The sequence below is a fragment of the Podarcis pityusensis genome, assembly GCF_964106645.2.
Source record: "Podarcis pityusensis genome assembly, chromosome: 9".
NCBI classification, from domain to species: domain Eukaryota; kingdom Metazoa; phylum Chordata; class Lepidosauria; order Squamata; family Lacertidae; genus Podarcis; species Podarcis pityusensis.
This window is the reverse complement of record NC_138034.1, coordinates 38431278-38452152: the sequence shown is the minus strand read 5'-3', so window position 1 is coordinate 38452152 and position 20875 is coordinate 38431278. Positions and strand designations below refer to the sequence as shown.

The 20875-nt window shown below is 41.2% G+C and overlaps 1 protein-coding gene and 1 long non-coding RNA gene across 3 annotated transcripts in view; both read left to right on the top strand.

Annotated features, from left to right (window-relative positions):
* FHIP1A (FHF complex subunit HOOK interacting protein 1A) overlaps positions 1-19649 on the top strand; it is a 79018-nt gene extending 59369 nt beyond the window's left edge. For both annotated transcript variants that reach the window (XM_081021346.1, XM_081021347.1), the window contains exons 7-12: positions 624-703; positions 1546-1733; positions 4640-5692; positions 9517-9695; positions 10660-10798; positions 17828-19649. In XM_081021346.1, the coding sequence (XP_080877472.1) occupies positions 624-703; positions 1546-1733; positions 4640-5692; positions 9517-9695; positions 10660-10798; positions 17828-18078 (1890 nt within the window). In that variant the 3' untranslated portion in view covers positions 18079-19649. The remainder of the gene's footprint in view (positions 1-623; positions 704-1545; positions 1734-4639; positions 5693-9516; positions 9696-10659; positions 10799-17827) is intronic.
* Positions 1-20875, top strand: part of LOC308485552 — a 190600-nt gene that overhangs the window by 165242 nt on the left and 4483 nt on the right. The window lies entirely within an intron of this gene.

Here is a 20875-nt window from a genome sequence, read left to right as displayed (position 1 = left end):
TTGCAAGGCACCACTGTACAGATAAAATGTATTTGGTAACATGACATGAGTGTTAATGCATTTATGCAAGGTGTGCATAAAGCCATTAACCTTTTCCATTTTTAGGAAGCCGTTTTTGATGAAAAAATATATGATGGTCCCTGACTGGTACCTGAGTTTCTCTGCATTTGATGAGGAACAGAACCATTTTTCTTAAAAGGCCTCCAGCTCTTTCAGAGTGTTCCAGACATATGACATGATACCATTCCAACAGAATTTAACCCTGTGTATGAGATTGTATAATAATTCTGTCTAAGAAAGTTAAAAGAATACTTACGTAAGTGTTTGAGGGTTTAGGGTTAATCACATTTCAGTTCCCTTTAATAATTCATATTTGACTAATTGGAATCTTCTTTCCCTTACTGCATTACTGAAAGGATTATAGTATATATCTATGCTTACATCTGGCTTTATTGGGGCATGCTAAATTAATTTGTCAGACGATGTTATCTAGGTGAACTAAAACATACCTCTCATCTCTCAAAAATGCAGGTTTTGAGCTGCTTTAATGCAAAATAAATGTTTACCTTAGGAAAGCATGGAGAATTACAAATTTTGACTCTGCTTATCTTTTTCTTTTTTAGCTCTGTGTGGTGTCCCTGGCATTGTTCAGAACACTTATCAGCTTGCATTGTGAAGATGTGATGTTACAGCTAGTTTTAAGGTAGACTCGCTCACTCTTTCTCCTGATGTTGCCCTGCTATTTCCTCCCTGATGATTAGTATCCTGTGATTGCTTCATACCTGTTGTTTTACCCATGCTGTGCATGGTGTGAGTAGGTGGAGATGTATGTGTTACATTGTTGTGGGTGAGGATCACACACTTCTGTTTTAGGATGTACAGAAAGCTCACTGTCAATCCTAGACACCTAGTGCTGAAAAAAATGAAAAACGAGAATTTTTAAAAAATCACAAACCACTTAGAAGAATGAAAGTAGACTTTCCACAAATTTAGCAGACTGAGTGAAGGAATTTACATTCATTCGGACTAAATTGACAGAGGCTCTTCTGCATACAGAGTGATGTGTCTTGTTTCTGAAAAGGTTCAGTACTTCCTAGGATTTGTGAGTGCTTTAGGAAGAATATGATCATTTTTTGCAAAATAGTTTTGAGGAAGCCTAATGAGAGTTAGATGGCTTGGCACTGCACTTTCACAACAACTTACCAGTCAGATACATCCCTGTAAGATCGGCAGCTTGAGTACCTGGTTGTTGGGTAGTGTTATGCCAATTGCTAGTATTCCTATGATGATGGTGAACCAGTTTGGTTCCTTCACCATCCTGTACAAACTGGAGTCCACTCTTCCGCAGTTCATCCTTGTTGTATTTTCCATATCCTGCAGACAAGTAACAACTCGTCAGTTCAGTCATCAGACCTGAGACAGCTGGTATTATAAAATTTGGCTCATCTATGTGATTTAGCTTTAAGGAATAAATGAGGGCTGGAGAATAACTTTTTTATAAGAGCTATGTCATGGCACTTAATTAATGAAACCCTCTGTTCCTAGGTACTTGATACCCTGTAATCACATCATGTTCAGCCAAAGATGGGCTGTGAGGGAACGAGATTGGTATTCTGTATCTGCTGCTAGATTGCTTGCCTTGACTCCAGTCTGCTGCTCTAGTGGGATTACTCTGACTTTTGAAAAACAAGAAAAAGATTATATCCTGTGGAGGAAAAACATACACAGGGCAGGTAAATATTTCACCTGTTTTCTGAATGGACAAGTTGGCGTCAGGCTGTTTTTCCTCTTTCGTTCCTTGTGGCGTATTCAGTGGCATTGAGTTCATGATTATCATTAAGTTTCTTAATTTCTCCCATGTGTAACATTTGGCTAGATTCATATTCTGCTGGACTAACGAAAGAACACACACACACACACACACACACACACACCCTCCCTGCATCACACCCACACTATGCACTTAAAGCAGCGTGAGGACTTTAGTGCAGGATTTCTGTGTTCCAGGCAAATGCTTCCTTCTCTCTTACACGAGTCTCATGAGATTTTGTGAAAACCTCTTTACTCTTGTCAGAATTTGGATTGAAGAGCTGATTATTTACTACTACTAATACCTGTGTGTAGGATGCTAAGTTTCTGATTACACACACCATACACTATTAAGTGTGGATTTCCTTACCGCTAGTTAGAATAAGGAGGAGGAAGTTTCAGGAATAAATGTGTGTGTGCATGAACATGCAGACTGTTTGGAAAAATATGGAAAACTCTTCTGAAAGGCCTTTTTTTAAAGGGTTTTCTTTTATTTACAGTTTATAAACAACAAGATCTGTTACGGACATCTTGACTGTATTTGCGTTATTCACCCATAAGAGCATTCAGGATACTGTGAATGAAAGTAATTTACATTGACACACCATGCAAATAGTATACAAGAACATACTGTAATCAAGGAGATATCTCCAATGTCCACCATAAGATGGTGGGTGGGGGAAGGGAACCCTTGTCTTTTCTTCATACCTTATGTAAGCAGTTGCTTTGCCATGTGGTGGCTTTTAATATTCTGAGAGAACAGGAAAAGAGGTGCAAGTACAGTGGTACCTAGGTTTACGAACTTAATCCGTTCTGGAAGTCCGTTCTTAGGGAAAGGTGCGCTTTCCCTAATGAGGCCTCCTGCCGCCGGTGCCCTTCCACCATTCAGATTCCGTTCTTAGACTGAGGTAAAGTTTGTAAGCCGGGACACTTCTTCCCGTTTTGCGGAGTTCGTAAACCGAATTGTTCGTAAACAGGGCTGTTCTTAAACCAAGGTACCACTGTATCAGCAAGTGGTCCACATTACTACTGGGTTCACACTAGGAATAGACGGCTGTTGATTTCAGTTTCTCATTTTTTTCCAGCCTCAACTTCAGTTTGTCTTATTTCTGCATCAGTTTAGCAAGTCGAAAAGAATTCCTCATGAAAAACAGTACATAATTGTGTGCATTTCTCATAATATATGCATTTACGCAAGCAATTTTCTCAACGCATTGTTGTCATTATTTTCACTAATACAAGCATTATTGTGCACACTCTCCAAAAATAAATGTTTTTTGTAGACAATATTTGGTTTCAGAGCTGCCTTGCAAAATTTGGAGAATTGCAACTTTTGAAGCATATCTCCATTTTTAGTGAGTTAGCATTAAAATGAAAACTGAGCAAATTTCCCCCCTATCCCTTGTTTGCACATAGGAAACCAGAGTTTCACACCCATGCTCAACTACATACCTCTCTAGGTACCTTTGTTCAAGCAGTTGTTTCTCAACCTAACCTGCCTCTCGGAGGTGGTTCTAACAGTAAATGCAGCTAAATAAGTATTATAACACACTTGGAGTTTTTGAGATGGGAGCATTGCCCCTTCTTTCAAATCCATCAAAAGTAAAACCATTTCCCATTGGAAAGAAATGTCAACTATGCAACCTAATAAAACTTGAGTCGATTGCCCCAAACTTTTGTATTTTGTCTACAAGAGCATCATAAATATCTTAGGACATCTTGGTCATAGGTCAGTTGAACAAATTTATTGGAAATTTGGTGGAAATTGCCTTTCCGGTGACCAGTGACATGATCTTTAACACTTCATTGTTTCTGTGTTTATGGCTGACAATTCAGTCAGATCGAGGAAGTATTGCAATGCCAATGAAAAAATACACCTTTTTATTGTGTGTGTGTGTGTGGGGGTGGGGTGGGATTCATTGAACTTCTTGTTGCAAGGCAAACTGTTGTGCTAAATGTTTTAGAGCCATCCATAAAAATAAAGGACATTCCACACCACAGACCAATTTTGCCAAATTCAGGCTTTCTCCACATTTGTTTGTCTGTTCTCTAAAAAATTTCAATCAGTTGGCTGTTTTGTTGCTCAGTACTGCCTGTTTGATTTGTAATACATGGAGCTTCCTTAAGTCATTTAAACTTCAGCTGGATCATTGCAGGAGGATTTTCCCTTGAGCTTATAATAAGAGCAAGATCTGAAATAGGAGTTCAGTAGTAGTGTTCAGTAGAGTTCATTCAACCATCTATGGTGAACTGATTTAGAAGAGGCTTGGCAAGTGACCTGGTTTCTTGGACCATTGAGAAGCACAAAACTGTGTGCCATTACAGACAGGACAGGGCAGGTTTCTCTCTACTGCATCTTGTGGAATCTGGCAGCCTCTAGGAGCAACATATCTCAACATTAATTTGCTTTGGAAAGTTTTGTTAAAATTAAGTGGGAGAAGTCCTTCCCTTTGCCCCACTTGCAGGGACAGGATGTGAGTTTGCAGCAGTTGCATAAATCACTTCTGCACCATTGTAGCTTGTTAGCTGATAGCATCTTGCTGTTCAGGAGCTTACTTCCAAGTTTTAAGGACCATTGAACTAGTCTGCATAAAACGGGGACTATCTAGTCTAGGGAAACTGGCAAATCTTCTTCCTTTGGCCTAATCTAAATAGCCACATCTCTCTCTGTAAATTTGCCTGCTTGTGGAATAGTGCTATTTACTCATGTGCCACGTGACTATGATAGTTGTGTAACCAAGGTATAAGTTACAAGCATATTCATAGGATATTTCTATGCATATTTGTGTTGCTGTTCGACACCCTGTGACTCCCTGCCATTGCATTTCAGGTACAACTGAAGAGTCCAGCAGCAGAGGTACTGCAGACTCCACATGTATTGTGGAATATGGGAAGACTGTTGATATCAGTTACCTGCAGTACCTTTGGGATGCTCAATCCCTCATACTCCACTGTATGAAAGACTGCCAGGTTTGGTCTGCTCCATATGATGGTGAAAGCCCTGATCCACGTACCTTTATCCAAACCCTAGCTGACGAGGATGGTAAAAACCTAGACCAGCCCATTTTCCGATTTCAGCACAGAACACCTAGTAATACAAGTTCCTCTCAGATAACTCCTTTGGGAGAAAAGTTGCAGCTGGAGCTGGAATGGGATGATAGCTATGATACGGGGATCTCTCCTGGATCTGATTCGGGCTCTCCACAGCATGATAATGCTTTAGGAAATGTAGACCCACAACCACCTGCAGCGCCACCAAAGCACATTCAAGAAATGAAGAAAAATGCAATCATGCTGATCAAAGGGTCATATATAGAAGAATCAGACTTTCAGGATGATGTCATGGTTTATAGGTTATGTGCTGAAAAGGATGCTCAGGAAGCAGACAGCGTAAAGGAGGAAGCTTCGGTGTCAGAATCTCAAAGCACCGATGATCAGCAGTCGCTCCCTGCCAATGGTCCCCTTAAAAGTCCCCAGACAGACTCCAGTTTGGAGGAACACAATATGAAAAATTCAAACTTGACCCAGCACGCAACAGTCAAACAAATCCATGACAGTGTTGCTGAAACCCTGCAGCCAGACTTGGAACTAAAGCTGTCTTGCCTAGAAGAAGACCACAATGCTAACACGAGCTTGCTGAGCCCCGAAAGTGAGGATTTTCTTTCCCAGTGTGATAACATCATTAAAGAGTTGGATTCTACCCCTACAGAGTTGGTAGAACTTAAATTGCTTATTCCTGAACCAATCTCTCCCGTGGAAGAGGAAGAAGACTTTGAAAATTTTTCAGCCGACACACCGTCAGCAGAAAGTATGCCTTCACCTTTTGGACCAAAAGATGTATGGTCTGGCAATCCGGCAAGGACCCAGAGCATCCCATTTACAGGTGAAATTTTCTAAACAAGTCACTTAAAACTCTTTTAAACAATAATGTTCTTGGTGGGGGAGAGGGCTATGTGAATAAGAGACTTATTGGTTATGTTGACATTGAATATTAAGTGTAGATATATTCTTGGCTTGGATTTCATACCAATGAAATCTTAAGTAGACCAATATACTTCTCACTATATCCTGTACAGAAATTCTCTGATAGCAGCATAATTCTAGAAAATATCCCTACATAGTTTAGGAAAAGGGATAATCGAACTATTACAGCAGGCACTGCTAAAGAGCAATTGCCACAGAAAGAGTTGACAATAACTATTATTTCTAGTCCATCTCATCCTCTGTCTCGGGGACGACAGAGGACGAGATGGTTGGGCAGTGTTCTCGAAGCTACCAGCATGAGTTTGACCAAGCTGCGGGGGGCAGTGGAAGACAGGAGTGCCTGGCATGCTCTGGTCCATCGGGTCACAAAGAATCAGACACGACTAAATGACTAAACAGCAACAATTATTTCTAGTAAGACAAAACAACAACACCTTGTTTATTCACTGCAAAATTAAAGTTGCAAATGTCTTAGTCACTTCTGATCACTAGATGGCAGCTCTGCTGCCATTCTGTGCATCTGCCCCATTTTACCTGCACATTGAGACATTTTGCTCCCTACCAATTGTGAAACGTTTAGCACTGTTGAATTGAATTCATCCTGTTTTCAATATAACACTTCCCTAAAAGGATTTTATTGTAATGATGTTAGCAGGACACATTGTATTTGGGCTTAAAAACACTGTTATTTATTTAACTTTGGTAGCTCTTGGAACACAATCTGTTCTGAATTATCTCAGCTCCTCTGAATGACATGATACGAATATTCACCCAAGGGGGGGGGGCGGAAATGATGGTGGTAAAATGGCTGGGAAATTTCAAATATGTGCTCATAATGACAAAAGCAAATAACTAAAGCAAACTTCCATTTATTGTTACTTACTAATTTAAAATGGTATTTTTTCAACATTTTTCTGTTCCCATGAGGATCCAGGCAATACAACATAACTGAGAAATTGTCCGGATAATACTTTTCAGGGAAAGGGTGGGGACGAAGAGAATGTTAAATATGGCTAGATGTCACATAACTCCATCGATCAATTAAACTGAGTAATGCAATTGAATAAGCATATTGCTATCAGATTTATTATTCTGGTCTGGAAATAATTTCCTTTCCACTGGTGCAGCTGTCTGGCCACTGTGAAAAATAATCAGCTTAGCGAAAAAAACCTCATAAATAGTTGGGTTTGTGTTGCTAAAAGACCAGGAGCTTTGTGGCTTCTGAACAGTAGCAGTTGGTGGTAACTTTGATATTCCAAAACCCACATGGGTCAGTCAAATTAAGAAAAGTTAACATTTTACATTACTGCAATATTAATACATCTTCAGCTCTTTGAGTGGCATCTTCCTTCTCAGTTGCCCAGCTGGCATGTAACAGTAAACCGTATTTTAACATTACTAGGATGAGCTGCAGCAAGCCTTGGGTCTCCTGGCTTGTTTACCCGTTTATGTAAAGGAAGGAGGTGCATGTAAATGCCGAGAGCTTGTCCATATTCTGGTTTGTTAAACCACAATTTTATCATCGAAACACAGCCAGCATAAATAATTCTGTTAATTCCTCCTTTCCCATAGGATTGTAGCATTGAAACATAGTTTCTGTGTCAAGGAATAAGAGGATTTATTTTGTTCAGAACTCAAGGTGGACAATGAACTGATCTTTGTATGTGGTACTAATGTTTTGTGTTCGTTGAGGAAAAAAAAGCATGCGCTCCTTCTAATAATTTATTGCGATTCAAATCCCAACTCATTCATCCACCGACAAGGACACAATCAGTATTTTAGTAATGGGAATGTAATGTGGCAAATAAAACTTTTATTATGAATAGGACCCCAATTAGTTTTATGTCTGCCTGCATGGTGAGTTTTGTATAACATCATTAATTTTGATCTAATTAGTCCGTGATACTCCTCTTGCAAAGCTTGTAAACCTCCACTTGTCACCTGAGATTCTTCATCTAACAAGATGCTTGAAGCTAGCTTAGTGATGACAGGGCCATTTATATGTACCATGGTTAAGTCTCTGGAAGCAACTCATCTTGCAGCAAGAACCCTTTTGCAACTAAAGCCGTTTATGTATTTCCAGAATAGTTTACCATTCAGTATCTACCACCCCCATACTTTTCTCTTAATCTCTCGCACAGCTTTTGCTCTTGGATCATGTCAGCAGTAATCATCAGTGTCTGAAAAAGAGTGTTCCAGTAGGACAAGGGGATTAAATAAGAAGAAGCTCCATAATTATTAAGAATTGCAAGATTGCATGGGAGAACTTGCAGTGGTTGCAAGCAATCCTACTGCTAGTCTCTCCCAGCTCCACCTGGAGACGCCAGGGATTGAACATGGGACCTTATGCATGCGCTCGCCCTCTGAGTCACAGCCTTTCACAGAATAGCTCAGTTGGTTAGAGCGTGGTGCTGATAATGCCAAAGTTGTAGGTTCAAAACCCCGTATGGGACAGCTGCATATTTCTACTTTGCAGGAGGTTGGACTAGATGATTCTCAGTGTCCCTTCCAACTCTACAGTTCTATGATTCCTGTGCACTGTGCATATAGCAACATGGCTATGCTAAACAAAAGGTGTTGATTTTTTAATACCCTTCCTTGGCAACGCAAACTTTTCTTGGTGCAGCAGAGGTTAAAAGGTCACAGTCCTCTCTGATGGACTTCCTGGATTTTAACTGCCGTGTAGGAAGGCTGAGAAACCTGATTCTAATGCTATGCTGCATAGTGGCATCTTAGGCATGGCAAGTGGGGCAGCGATGTCCAGCTGTGCCCTGCTTGCCATTTCAAACCCTTTTATATCAATTAATTGGTCAAGCCTCTATGAAGTAGACACTGTGAAATGCCAGAGCTCCAAGACCATGCTAAAATAGCACGAGGCTGTCACTGTCTGTACTCCCTCCTAAGCTTAGGAAAAGGATATGTGTAAGAATGCCATTGTGCAATTCCTGGGCTGGGTGCTGGTGGTAGTTGTGTCCTCCCGAGCGAGGGGTGGGGGAGTTCTATGTTTAGAGCAGTGCAGCCTTGCATTAGTGCAGCCCCTCATAGCATTGCTATGTGTGGCTGATCTCCAAGTCAAAATCCCCTTGTTTCCACAGCAGGGAGCAGGTAGAGGAGACAGGAAGTGCCCATTGTGCTGGGTTGAAAACAGGGCAGAATTCCCTTCCTGACCCCTTCCCTCTTGGCAGGTCATGTTAAGCTGCAGGGAGAGTCTCTCCTTTCTCCGAAGCATGTTAGGCTAGGCCAATGTAGCCTGTGGGAAATGTAGGGCTACTTGACATTGTGTTAGCCCTGTAGAAACTGCTGTCCCCAGGGGGCAGCTGCTGGAGATGAGAAGGGAGTCCTCTGTGGCTTGCTGGAGCGAGAGGGCTGATGCCAGTCAGCCCAATAAGTGGAATGGGAGCAAATGAAGAAGGCTGAATGGGTGGGAAGGAGAGGATTTTAAGCAGGGGGCTAATTGAAAAGGAAAATAAGCGATACTTCTTCAGTATTTTTGGGAGAAGGAGCTTGGCTTATTTATGTGGAAGTCTGATGCAAGCAGATGGCCCATTGTTGGACTCCACTACAGTCTGCCCTGGTAGCACTACAACTAGCACAAAGTGAGCTTACCCAAAGGCCCAAATGGGCTGGAAAACAATGCTTCTTATCATTACAGCACCTTTCCTTTCTTCAGTCTTATGTTCTTTTAGCAATTAATCACTTGTGTGTGTGTTTTTAAATCTGCAGGTCCATTTATCAGTGTGGTGCTCTCAAAGCTGGAAAACATGTTGGAGAACTCCTTGCATGTCAACTTGCTGCTCATTGGCATTGTCACTCATCTGGCAAGTTACCCACAGCCCCTCCTTCGTTCCTTTCTGCTCAATACCAACATGGTGTTTCAGCCTAGTGTGCGGTCATTGTACCAGGTACTTCATGATTGTTTGACAGAAGTCCTAATATGGTTGAAGATATAATTTTTGTTAAACATTCTCGGTATATAGTAACATCATTATGCATGAATGCTAGAATGACAGAATGACATAAGCAACAGCCAGGTCCTTGCTCCAAGGAGTTTATAGTCATCCTTCTAAGAGGAAAAGGGAATAAGGAATGAATGCAAGCAAATGTGGTTGGGTTTTAGCGTCAGTTTGTTCTACACTTTATAGCCCTGCATATTTGCAGCTTAGGGACGCGAGTGGCGCTGTGGGTTAAACCACAGAGCCTAGGACTTGCTGATCAGAAGGTCGGCGGTTCGAACCCCCGTGACAGGGTAAGCTCCCGTTACTCGGTCTCAGCTCCTGCCCACCTAGCAGTTCGAAAGCAGGTCAAAGTGCAAGTAGATAAATAGGTACTGCTTGGGCGGGAAGGTAAATGGTGTTTCCGTGCGCTGCTCTGGTTTGCCAGAAGTGGCTTGGTCCTGCTGGCCACATGACCCAGAAGCTGTACGCCGGCTCCCTCAGCCAATAAAGTGAGATGAGCGCCACAACCCCAGAGTCGTCTGCGACTGGACCTAATGGTCAGGGGTCCCTTTACCTTTATTTGCAGCTTAACTCTAATTGGGCTTCACTCCACAAGGCTGCAATGAGAAATCTAGAGATCTCCCTTGTGAATTTCCATTGTTTCTAATCACACTTCAGTAGAATAAGACGCCCTGTGCCACCCCTTCCTTTAAAAACAAAGAAGAATTGCAAAATACTTTACCCTGATCTTTTTCTTTAGTTGCCACTGAATGGTGCCTTAAAGTTGATGCGTTAATAATGCTGTTGGGCAGAGCTTGGCACCACAGCTGCCCTTAATGTGATTTTGAGAGCAAGGGACACAGTAAACAGATGAGTTGGGACACAACACAAATGACAATATAAAGATTTATTGCTGCTATTGTTTTGGCAGGTGCTGGCATCTGTGAAAAACAAAATTGAGCAGTTTGCTTCCATTGAAAAGGACTTCCCTGGACTACTCATAGAAGCCCAGCAATACCTGCTTTTACGGGTGGACATGTCAGATATTCATCTGGAGTCATTGACTAAAGGCAAGTGACTACTATTCTTAAAAGCATAGAATTATTTTTTAAAAAACATGTATTACTATCTATTACTTATTTTTAACAAGATCTCAAATTAGTAAGATGTTCACTATGTTTATGTTCCTATGAAAGCATGTTTTGGGTTTGCTTTAACTATGTGGTAGTCTTAATATATTGGGATTAAATACAATGTGAAACATCCCACCCACCCTTCCTTTAGATGGAGAAGGTTGGAATATTTTGAGTGTTCGCTTCACTATGTGGTCGCACCGCTGGGAGTATGGGCCACTCCACACTGGGCCCTGCGGTGCCTGCGCTGAGCCTTTCAGGAAGATCTATGGAACAGTATCAAAGGTGTCTGCAGAACTATCCTATAATAAGAGACCTGGTTAAAGGACATACAGGCTGTGGCTGCTTTCTTGTAGAAGCAGGGTGAAGCAACAATCTTGCCTTGTCTGCAAGAGCAAAATTTAGATATCCTGTTAGGTTTACAGGAACACAAGAATTTGCCTTATATTTATTAGGGCAGACTTAGTTGCATATATAGCTTAGTATTGTCTACTCTGACTGGCAGCAGCTCCCCAGGATCTGGGGCAGATGTATTCCCCATCCCCTGCTATCTTATCCTTTTAACTGGTGATGCCATTGATTACACTCGGAATCTCCTGCACAGAAAGCCTGTGCTATACATTGGAGGTGTGTTCTCTTCCCCTTCCTCATCTCCTCTTCCTCCAAGCAGCTGTGGGCAATGTACATGGTTGTCTTGGTTTATTCTCATTACAAGGCACCAAGGTAGGGTAGGTTGAGATAGGTAACTTGCTCAGGTTGACCCAGTTATCTTTATGACAATGGACCCCACTCCCTTAAAATATCTCTGTAAGGGCACGGCTGCTTTTCACTATAACTTCTAACTCCTGAAGGGAGTAACCATGTTTTCTTCTTTTCAGGACTAGCAGAAGGGTAGCTGGTAATATGTGTGTGAGTTGTTTTATTTTTAGAATGACCATGTGATGGGGAGTGTGGTTGCAAACATTCATTTAGGAATCCTAGTGGGGGGGGGGAACCTCTGCAGTTTATGCATTGTCGTGAGAGATGAGCATGTCCAACATCTCATGAATGTGCTCTCTCAAGTGGAGTTGACCATGTTAAAAATAAGTCCTTCCATAACTCCCTGGGGGTGAGGGGAGGAGTTGTTTGGTCTTATCATGCGGAACAGCTTCCCCATCTGCAGCTGCCTTCTGATTACCACCAGTTCTCATGCGTTAGCCAGTCAAGTTTTATTACTGCGACCGAAGCACAAGCAGGGTCATGAGTAGTAAAGTGTATTACCTGTGACAGAAAGGTATGCACCTTTTCTGTTATTCTTTCTCCAGACCTTCTTGCAGAGAATTCCCAGGTTGCCTACTTACAACCATGCAGTCTCAGAGGTTTTTTTGTGTGCAAAAGCTGTTTAAAAGGAAACTTGGGAGATAAAACTATCCATGTGCACTAGAGGTCACTTCCTTTAAACAGCTCTTGTACCAAATCTCCAAACTGCTTCTTAAATTTGGGACTTTGAGTTCCTTGTCACCCAGTTATTAGTGTGCTGAATGAGTAGTTCTATTTGTCGTACTAGGATTTGGATGTCACCTGTCAAGGTAGAGCTGTTGCCACAGAGATATCAGATTTTCCTAACTAACATAAACCCATAGGCTTCAATGGATCTGTACTAAGCATGACTAAGTCTGGAAACAAGCCATGCTGATTGAAAGAAAAGCCTTTGCTTATTTGTTTGAGGGGGTCAGCAAACTATTCAAATAGGGATGGTGAGGTCCCTTGCAAAAGTACTACAGAGCAGCAGCCAGCAGTAATGGGATAAGAAGCGAGATCTGTTTATGGATTGTTAAGCAAAGGGTAGGAATCAACAGAAAGTTCTCAAAGTGAAGGGAAGTAAACAGCAGAGGCTCCTCAAGGATTGTTGGAACTGGTGCAATTTTACTTATTCACAAAGGACGCATAGTCAGAGGTGATGATGACTGTCACAGTTTCTTGCCTACCCCAAATTAATCAGGATGGTGACATCCCAAGCAGTGTTTGAAGAGCTCTCTATAAAGAATGTCCTTGTGTTGGAGGAGGTTTTTTTAATTGAGATGAAAGATGACCAAGAAGAAGCAAGTCACAGGTTTACAAAACTATGAAAAATGTATCTCTCCTCTCCCTACACCTCACTGATGATGTCTGCTTGGTTATAGGTTGATGATAAACAAATCAAAGCACTACTTCACACAGTGTGCAGTGACCATCACAAGCTGATGTGGTATAATGACCACCAACAGATGTGGTGGTAGATTGCTCTTAGACCAATGCATAGATAATAGGTTTGGCAGCCATGCCTAAATGGAACCTCTGTCTTCAGAGACAATATACCTCTGTTTCCTGAATCATCTGGAAGTAATGTGGATGTTCCGTAGACTGAAGTTGGTCTGTGTTCTGCTTTCATAATTAAATTCCTGCCCCTTCCCCCCAGCCCTGGTTCTTATCTTGCTGGAATCACTGTATCAGAGCACTGTTCTTGTGGGTATAAATTTTCATTAGAAGCTATGTTCAGGGGGTAATGGGGAAATGTGCAGAATCTGATGAGCACAGTAACCATAGTGACTAATTGCTTACCAGTAGTATGTGTAAAGAAGTCACTTATTTTGGGAAGTAAAATCCTTGCCTTTCTGCTTGATTTAATTTGAAGCATTTCAGTAGTGCTGTGGGAAGCAGCAGAGGCCAATGTCTCCTCCCCCTCCCTTTGAGGGTTCATCTTAATGTAGCTCCATTTATAATTGACATACTGACATCTTCTAATATACTATGGAGCTTGCAAGATCATTGCCTGCTTCTTAATGTATTATTATCCTATCATGGGTGTGTGCAGTAAATAAGATGCTTAGTAGAGGTCATAGGATTTGGGAAGCTGTTTCAGATAACTACTATAGAAAAGCTTGCTGTTGTGAGGCACTGTAGCTTGAGCTATGGATTTTGGGTTTGAAACCCAACATCCAATGACTGGGATCAACAGTTGCTTAGGTTCCTGCCGATGGCTTCCATTATGGCTGACTCCTAGGTTATATCATAAACTGCATCTGAATCAGGCCTAGGTTTCAAAATGAGACTTCATGGGGACATGAGGAATGCTTTTAGAGGGGAAAAACAAGCCTCAAACTCCCTCGAGGACATAGAATTATATTTATGTTTCTTTGGATCCTGGCTCCCATTTTAGGTCTTCCCTTAGGGCTCACTATGAGATCTTTTCCTATCATATTCTTAACGTGGCTTCATCTAGCCAAAACACTTATTCATGCTGTGTGAACAAGTCCCAATATTCAGTGAATATTATTATAGTTTGGTTCATATTATTTAGTTCTTCATCTCTCCCCCCCCCCTCTCTCACACACACACCCCAACACCTTTATTATTTAAAAAAATTGGATTGATCATTTGCAAAGATGTTGCACATTTTTTAATATATCTGAACACAGGCTACAGTCACTGCCTGTGCTGCCCCCCCCCCCCCACAACATGCACAACCATCTTAAGGCTTATAGAATAAACAAATGCCTGGATAGCTGCAAGTTTGGCGCTTAGTCAAGCTCATAATGTCAGCAATCAAATTGCAGTGCCTGCAGCCAGTTGTCCATCAACTTGTATCATTATGTCAATTAGGGAATATAAGGTAGAAATGGCCTGTGGTAATGGTATATACAAGACTATTTGAACTGTGCCTAGGTTATGGCGGAATGCTCAGATCCAATTTTACCAATAAAATGAACACTTTTCTTCCTCGAGCTGTAAAGTAAATGTGGTTTGTATATGTATACGGGGAATTTTTTTGGCACCACCTTACATTTTGAATACCGATGGATTTATATTCAGCCTTAATGACGACGATTTTGTTTAAGATTAGAGCATACAGAAAACATGTGCATGTAGGAAATGTATTTACTGGAGACTAGAAAGCTATATTGTAAGGTGTAAAGGTAAAGGACCCCTGGACAGTTAAGTTCAGTCAAGGTTGACTATGAGGTGTGGCGCTCATCTTGCTTCAGGCCGAAGAAGCCGCCGCTTGTCCGCAGACAGCTTTCTTTCTTTCTTTTTTTTTAAAAAAAGATGATATTTATTAAGCATTTTAAAGTTACAGAAAAAACAAAGAGACAAAGAAGAAGAAAAAAAAAACAAGGGAAAAGCAAACAGCAGTCAAACAATACAAATCAATAATAATAATAATAATAAAACACATCAAAATCCAAAAAACAAAAGTAAACCACAAACATTTAAAAACAAATCCAATATTCCCCAATCCTTAACTGTCATTGCCTTATTTCATCGACCTCCTCACACCTCCCTTTTTTGTATTCCAGTTATTAATTATAACAGCAAATCCTTCCCATTTTTCATAATATTCTGTCATTAAATTACCTTAATCTATTTTAACCTTATCTTACTATAAAAGACCCTAAAACTTAAAACTTAAATCTTATTTATACCAATTTCTCATAACCATAACATATTCTTGCATAGTTCTTTTTAACATTTCTGCTAGAGCCAAATAGTTTCGTTCCAACATTTTTCTAATACTCATTAATTTTACAAAACAATCCTGAGTAAAATAATTTTAAAACTTTCTTCCAATCTTCATCCAACGTCTCTTCCTCCTGGTCCCGGGTTTTGTCAGTCCTTTCTGTCCCATCCATCTAGTTCATTAACCTGGTAATCTTATGTCCGAGGCCCTTAAGTCTCTTCCATGTCCCTTCCGCAGATCTTCTTCATATTTATCCCTGTACTTTACTTTGTCTCCTGGTCCTTTCACTCGTGGAAACTCCAACTTGACAGTATTTTTGTCCCTTCTCGACAGATCAGCCCCTTTTCCATAGTCCACACTGAACTCCACGTGATATTTAAAAGCATGTTTCAAGGTCCCTCCAGAGTTGAGGACCCCCACATCCCCAAACTCCTCACGGCCCATTGCCAGACTTCAAAAGTCAAGACATCCCTGCATAGGGGGGTCTATCCAGCCCCCCATCTCCAAGCCCAACAAAACTCTATCTCTCCAAATCAGGCTTTTTCCAAATTCATTTGTCAAATCCAACAGCTCATGTTCCTGCTGGGCCACAGCTCCCTCCATCTCTGCCACCCGAGGTCCAACAACAATCTCCTCCCTCATCTGATCTGTCAGAGCACCCTCCTGAGTTGATTCCTAGGTGGGTTCTATATAGATACCCACTACCTGTCCAAAATTTCTAATCGCAACAGTCATCAAATCCGTCTTCTCATGTAACTGTTCCAATAAAGCCCTTGTCTTACAGAAAGCACGCACCAGAGCCTCTGAATACATTGTTATGCAAGGTGAGAAGTCTGTTCCCAGGATCTTAATCTGTTTGCAGCTGCGAAGCTCCCCAGTTCAAGTTTAATAACAATTTCACAAGCTCCCTCTAGGGGAAGAACTTCTATTTGTATCAATCTCTTTTCTTCTTTTTTTTTTTTAACAGCAGATCTAACAACAAAGTTTCCTTTTTCAGATATTTTGTCAATATTTGTTCCTTTAAAATGCGAAAGAGAACAATGGAATCACTATGTTTCTCTTCTTTTAACTGTCTGTCAAAAACATTTGTCTATAGTCAATGAACTTCCCAAAAAGTCTGTCCTGACACCCCGCTCCCAGGTTCAAGACGGTGGAAAATTACTTTTCTTTACACTCTCTGCTGCAAGTTTAAACAATCCGGAAAAAATCCCCCCTCTTCTCCTGCTTCCGAAGGGGGTTCAGTAGTTTTAGATGATGAAAGTTGATCCTTTACAAACAATTTTCTGAACTCTAGTTTGCCATGTCTTTGCTTTAATCTATCTACAAGAAACGGAAGGCTGACTTCCTGTTTAGACCTTCCCGCTTCAGTGCCAAATTAAGAAGAATTTCCTAATCCAATTTTCCCTTCTACTCACAGATCGTTGTTTAAAGTCCAATTGTCCAAATCTGATCTGCTCACGGGTAGTTGTTTTTGTAACCAAATTGTCCCAGGAAAAAGGTAGCGCTCTCCGGCAACGGCTGTGTGGCTTCGCTCCATGGAAGAAGCAGTTGACTCTCAGCACCGCGCCACTAGCCCCTCTTCGCTACGGAGCCCGTAGTTGGGTTCCTTTACGGATTGGGGGGGCGCGAAAGGTGCCCGCCGAGTCCCATGGTCACAGGCTTCCTCCGCCTGTGATTTTTTGAAGGGTCCCCGCTTCGCCGTAGCGGAACAGACCCGTTTTCCGTGGAGCCAGTCCCTCCGGATCAGAGGGAGTCCGCCATTACCGATGGCGCCACCCCGGAAGTCCCTCGTTTCCCCCAGACAGCTTTCTGGGCCTCGGTCCTGTGTAACTGAAGGAGCGTCTCCACCCCCATCATTCAGCCTGGACACTGAGGTCCAGTGCCGAGAGCCTTCTGGCGGTTCCCTCGCTGCAAGAAGTGAGGTTACAGGGAACCAGGCAGAGGGCCTTCTTGATAGTGGTGCCTGCCCTGTGGAACGCCCTCCCAGCAGATGTCAAGGCAATAAGCAACTATTTTACTTTTAAAAGACAACTGAAGGTGGCCCTGTTTAGGGAAGCTTTTAATATTTGATGCTGTATTGTTTTTAATATTTGGTTGGAAGGCGCCCAGAGTGGCTGGGGAAACGCAGCCAGGTGGGTGGGGTATAAATAAATAATAATAATAATAATAATAATTCCAGGTCATGTGGCCAGCCTGACTAAACCGCTTCTGGCACAACAGAACACTGTGACGTGATAAAGCCAGAATTCAGAGACTACCAGTCCTGGTTCTCTATTGGTGGAATAAGAATACTTACAACTGAACTTCCTAGGGTGGTTGTGTGGGTGAAAGAAAATGAGAATTGTAAAGCACCTGGCAGATTTTGAAAGTGCTATAGGAATTATTTAAAACTGATTCTGGGCTAGAGTTCCCTGTACTAAACTTAGGTTGCAGTTGTCTTAATCACTTTTGCACCAAAACAAATTTATTTTTCTCTTTCTCCTTTTCAGACAATGCACAGCACAACCATGCTTTGGGCAAAGGCAGAAACGTTTCTGAGGCTTCCCAGGTCATCCTGCAACCTTTCTTTGGAAGCAAGGCAAAGAAAGGAACGGCTCTTCCCAGCGCCCCCCTGCACATCCGGAATGCCATCCTGGCAGCTGCCCTCTTCCCAGAATTTCTCAAGGAGTTGGCTGCTCTTGCACAGGAACACTCCATACTCTGTTACAAAGTATTTGGTGACTTTGAGAATTTTTATTAGTTTTAAGACTTTTAAAAAAAGGATGTTTTAATTTAAAAAAAAACCACAGAGAGCTACTTATAAAGGAAAATTCTACTTTATGTTCCTGGTAATACTTGATTGGGAGAAACTGTTACACCTTTATGTTGGGCCTTATTTCCTACTGTGCAGCATAGACACTTGATGTATTAATGGAATGATTTCTTATTTTACCATATTCCCACCCTTGAACTTCCTTACCTCAAGATCCCTTCTTTTAAACTCTGCTATAGACACTTTTGGGGGGGAAAAGGCACAATTGTGTAACCAGCTGAAAGGTGATTTGCTTTTGTGGGTTGTTTTTTCCCCCTATCTAGGAAAGTTGGTTGCTTCGTAAGAGTGCGCTTACCAGGATGAGCATGTCAAATCTGATAAGCCTTTTATGCAAATAACGTTTAAGGTATCTATTTGCCGGGGGAGGTTCGCAATTCCTTCCCTACTTTCTGCATTGCGAGTTGTGAATCCAAATGGATTCAACAAATATAAGCCTGCGACTTGCTAGAAGCAGGTGCTGTGCTGAATACATACCATATTGCCTTACACTGTGGACAAGTCTGACACTCTCAGCTGTTGATTCCTTTGAAGTTTAAATGAAATGAGTAAATGGATGTTGAGTGCAGACTGTATGGAATTCCCTCCTCCTCCCCCCCTGGCCATTTCTCAGCATTCTTTGAAAATGCTAGATCTCTACCTAAACTAAACTAAACGCTCAAGCCTTAAATTTTAGTAATATTTGCACACAATGAAATGTTTCTATGCAAACCGTAGCCTTTTTTGGTAGACCATATTTGTACACTTTTATTGATAAGCTGATCACAAATGCTCCAGTTATTGTTTGAGTAGTGTTAAAAGGTTACCTTCATCTGGGAGTTGTTACTATCTATTTTTTAAGTACTATTTTTTTAAACAAAATTGAAAAAAATAGCCTGCCTTTATAAGCTGTGTTTTTTTTTTCTTTTTAGCTTAAAATGTTACTTTGGTTCAAGGAAAGCTTTGTGGTATTGTAAAACACTAGCTGTTTATTTATGATGTATGTTGACTTGTCCTAACATTGCACTTTTGAAGGATGGCAGAAATGTTTTGCTCCCTAGTAGTAGAGGAGAGGATGTTACTTGGGACAGATACACTAGAACCTGTTGCAGCTGCTGTCCAATAGCTTAAGAACATTTTCTTTTGTGAGTAATGAGACTCATTAGAACGGGTCCAAACATGATGAATTGCTGCATTACAGCTGCATTTCAGTTTGTGCTAGTAAGAGTAATTGTTCCTCCAGTGCTGAAGTTGGCTTTGTGTTAATAGTGGCTCTGTGCTTGAAAGCCTTCATTTTCTTTTACAGTAGGTGAATATGACAAACTGCTCCAAAACCAATGAAAACAGTATCTGAAGACAAGACTTTGCTCCTCTTTGTAAATTCCATATTGAGGTACTAACAGTAGCAGTTGGGGTTTGCATGTTCTATGCTAGAACATGGCACCTGAGCAAATGGGAATTTCACAGACACCTTTCAGGAGGGTTGCCTAAAATGGTGTGTATATTTGTTTAGAAGTGCAATAATGGCTTGCTCCACTGGTCTACTGTGACTGGGTCCATTTGCTTAGTCTCCTCTCCCACCATCATCTATGGACGGAATTAGAATCCTGCAGGCCATAGAAATCAAAGAGGAGAGAGCTTCTTCCTTTAGCTTCTCAAAGCACTGCAAGCTGTAAAAATCTTACGCAGGGAAGGATCTGCCAGTCCTGTTACTTGGCCCGTTCCCCATGTCTGGTGACATCTTCATAAAAAATAAAATGATGTCATAATTCTAGTCCTGCTACCTTCTCTGTGGGAAGCGATCCATCCTTTTGATTGACTGATTAATTGTGTATGTGTTAACTGTAGCAGATTTTTTAAAAAATTGCTCTCAAAAGACATTGTATTTTCATGCTCTTATTTAAAGTTAAGATAGGTGAGGTTTTTAAAATAACGTGGGTGTGTTAATCACATAAAATGTGATGATATTTGCTGCATTTGAAAATCAGACATTTAAAACGTTGCACATTTGAAAACCAGCAAGGCTACCATAGTATGGACTATGCAGTAGTTTCATTAAATTTTGACATGCTTGTTGCTGAAAGGGAGCAGTCATATGCACACACCCTCGCAATGTTTAGGCTTGGTTCAAGGCTTAACAGAGCATTTAATAGTGGTATAGAAAAGTATAACAGATTACTTTGTTAGAAACTATTCATCTTTGTTTGAATCATGATTACAGCAGGAAGGGCAGATTCCACTTGTTGGTCAGTCAGTGAAATGTAGGCCCAGGATATGGCATCTTATATTAATCAGGAAAGGGCCATAGTTCAGTGGCAGAACATGTGCTTTCCATGAAAAAGGTAGCAGCATCAATCCCTGGCATCTCCAGGTAAGACTGTGAAAGATTCCTGTCTTAAACTCTGCTTATTAAGTCAAGTTGCCCTCAAGCCGTTCACCAATCTTCTGAGCTGCATTCAGTGGAGATACTTTGTGCCTCTCTTATGTAAGCCACATTTGTGAAGTTAGGTTCTTGCTGAGAGTAGAGAGGGGCTATTTGGTCTCCGTGGATTTTAATAAAATTTAAAAATTATGAATTGGAGAATTACTATACACAGTCTTTACAGTGACTTTTTGGAGGGTTAGTAATAGAAAACCACAGAATGATATACACAAATAAGTAAAAATGACAGCTACAAATTGCTGGCAAGCTTGATGATCCTTGACACATAGGAGTACAAAATACAAAGACTTTGCTATTTTGGCTTGT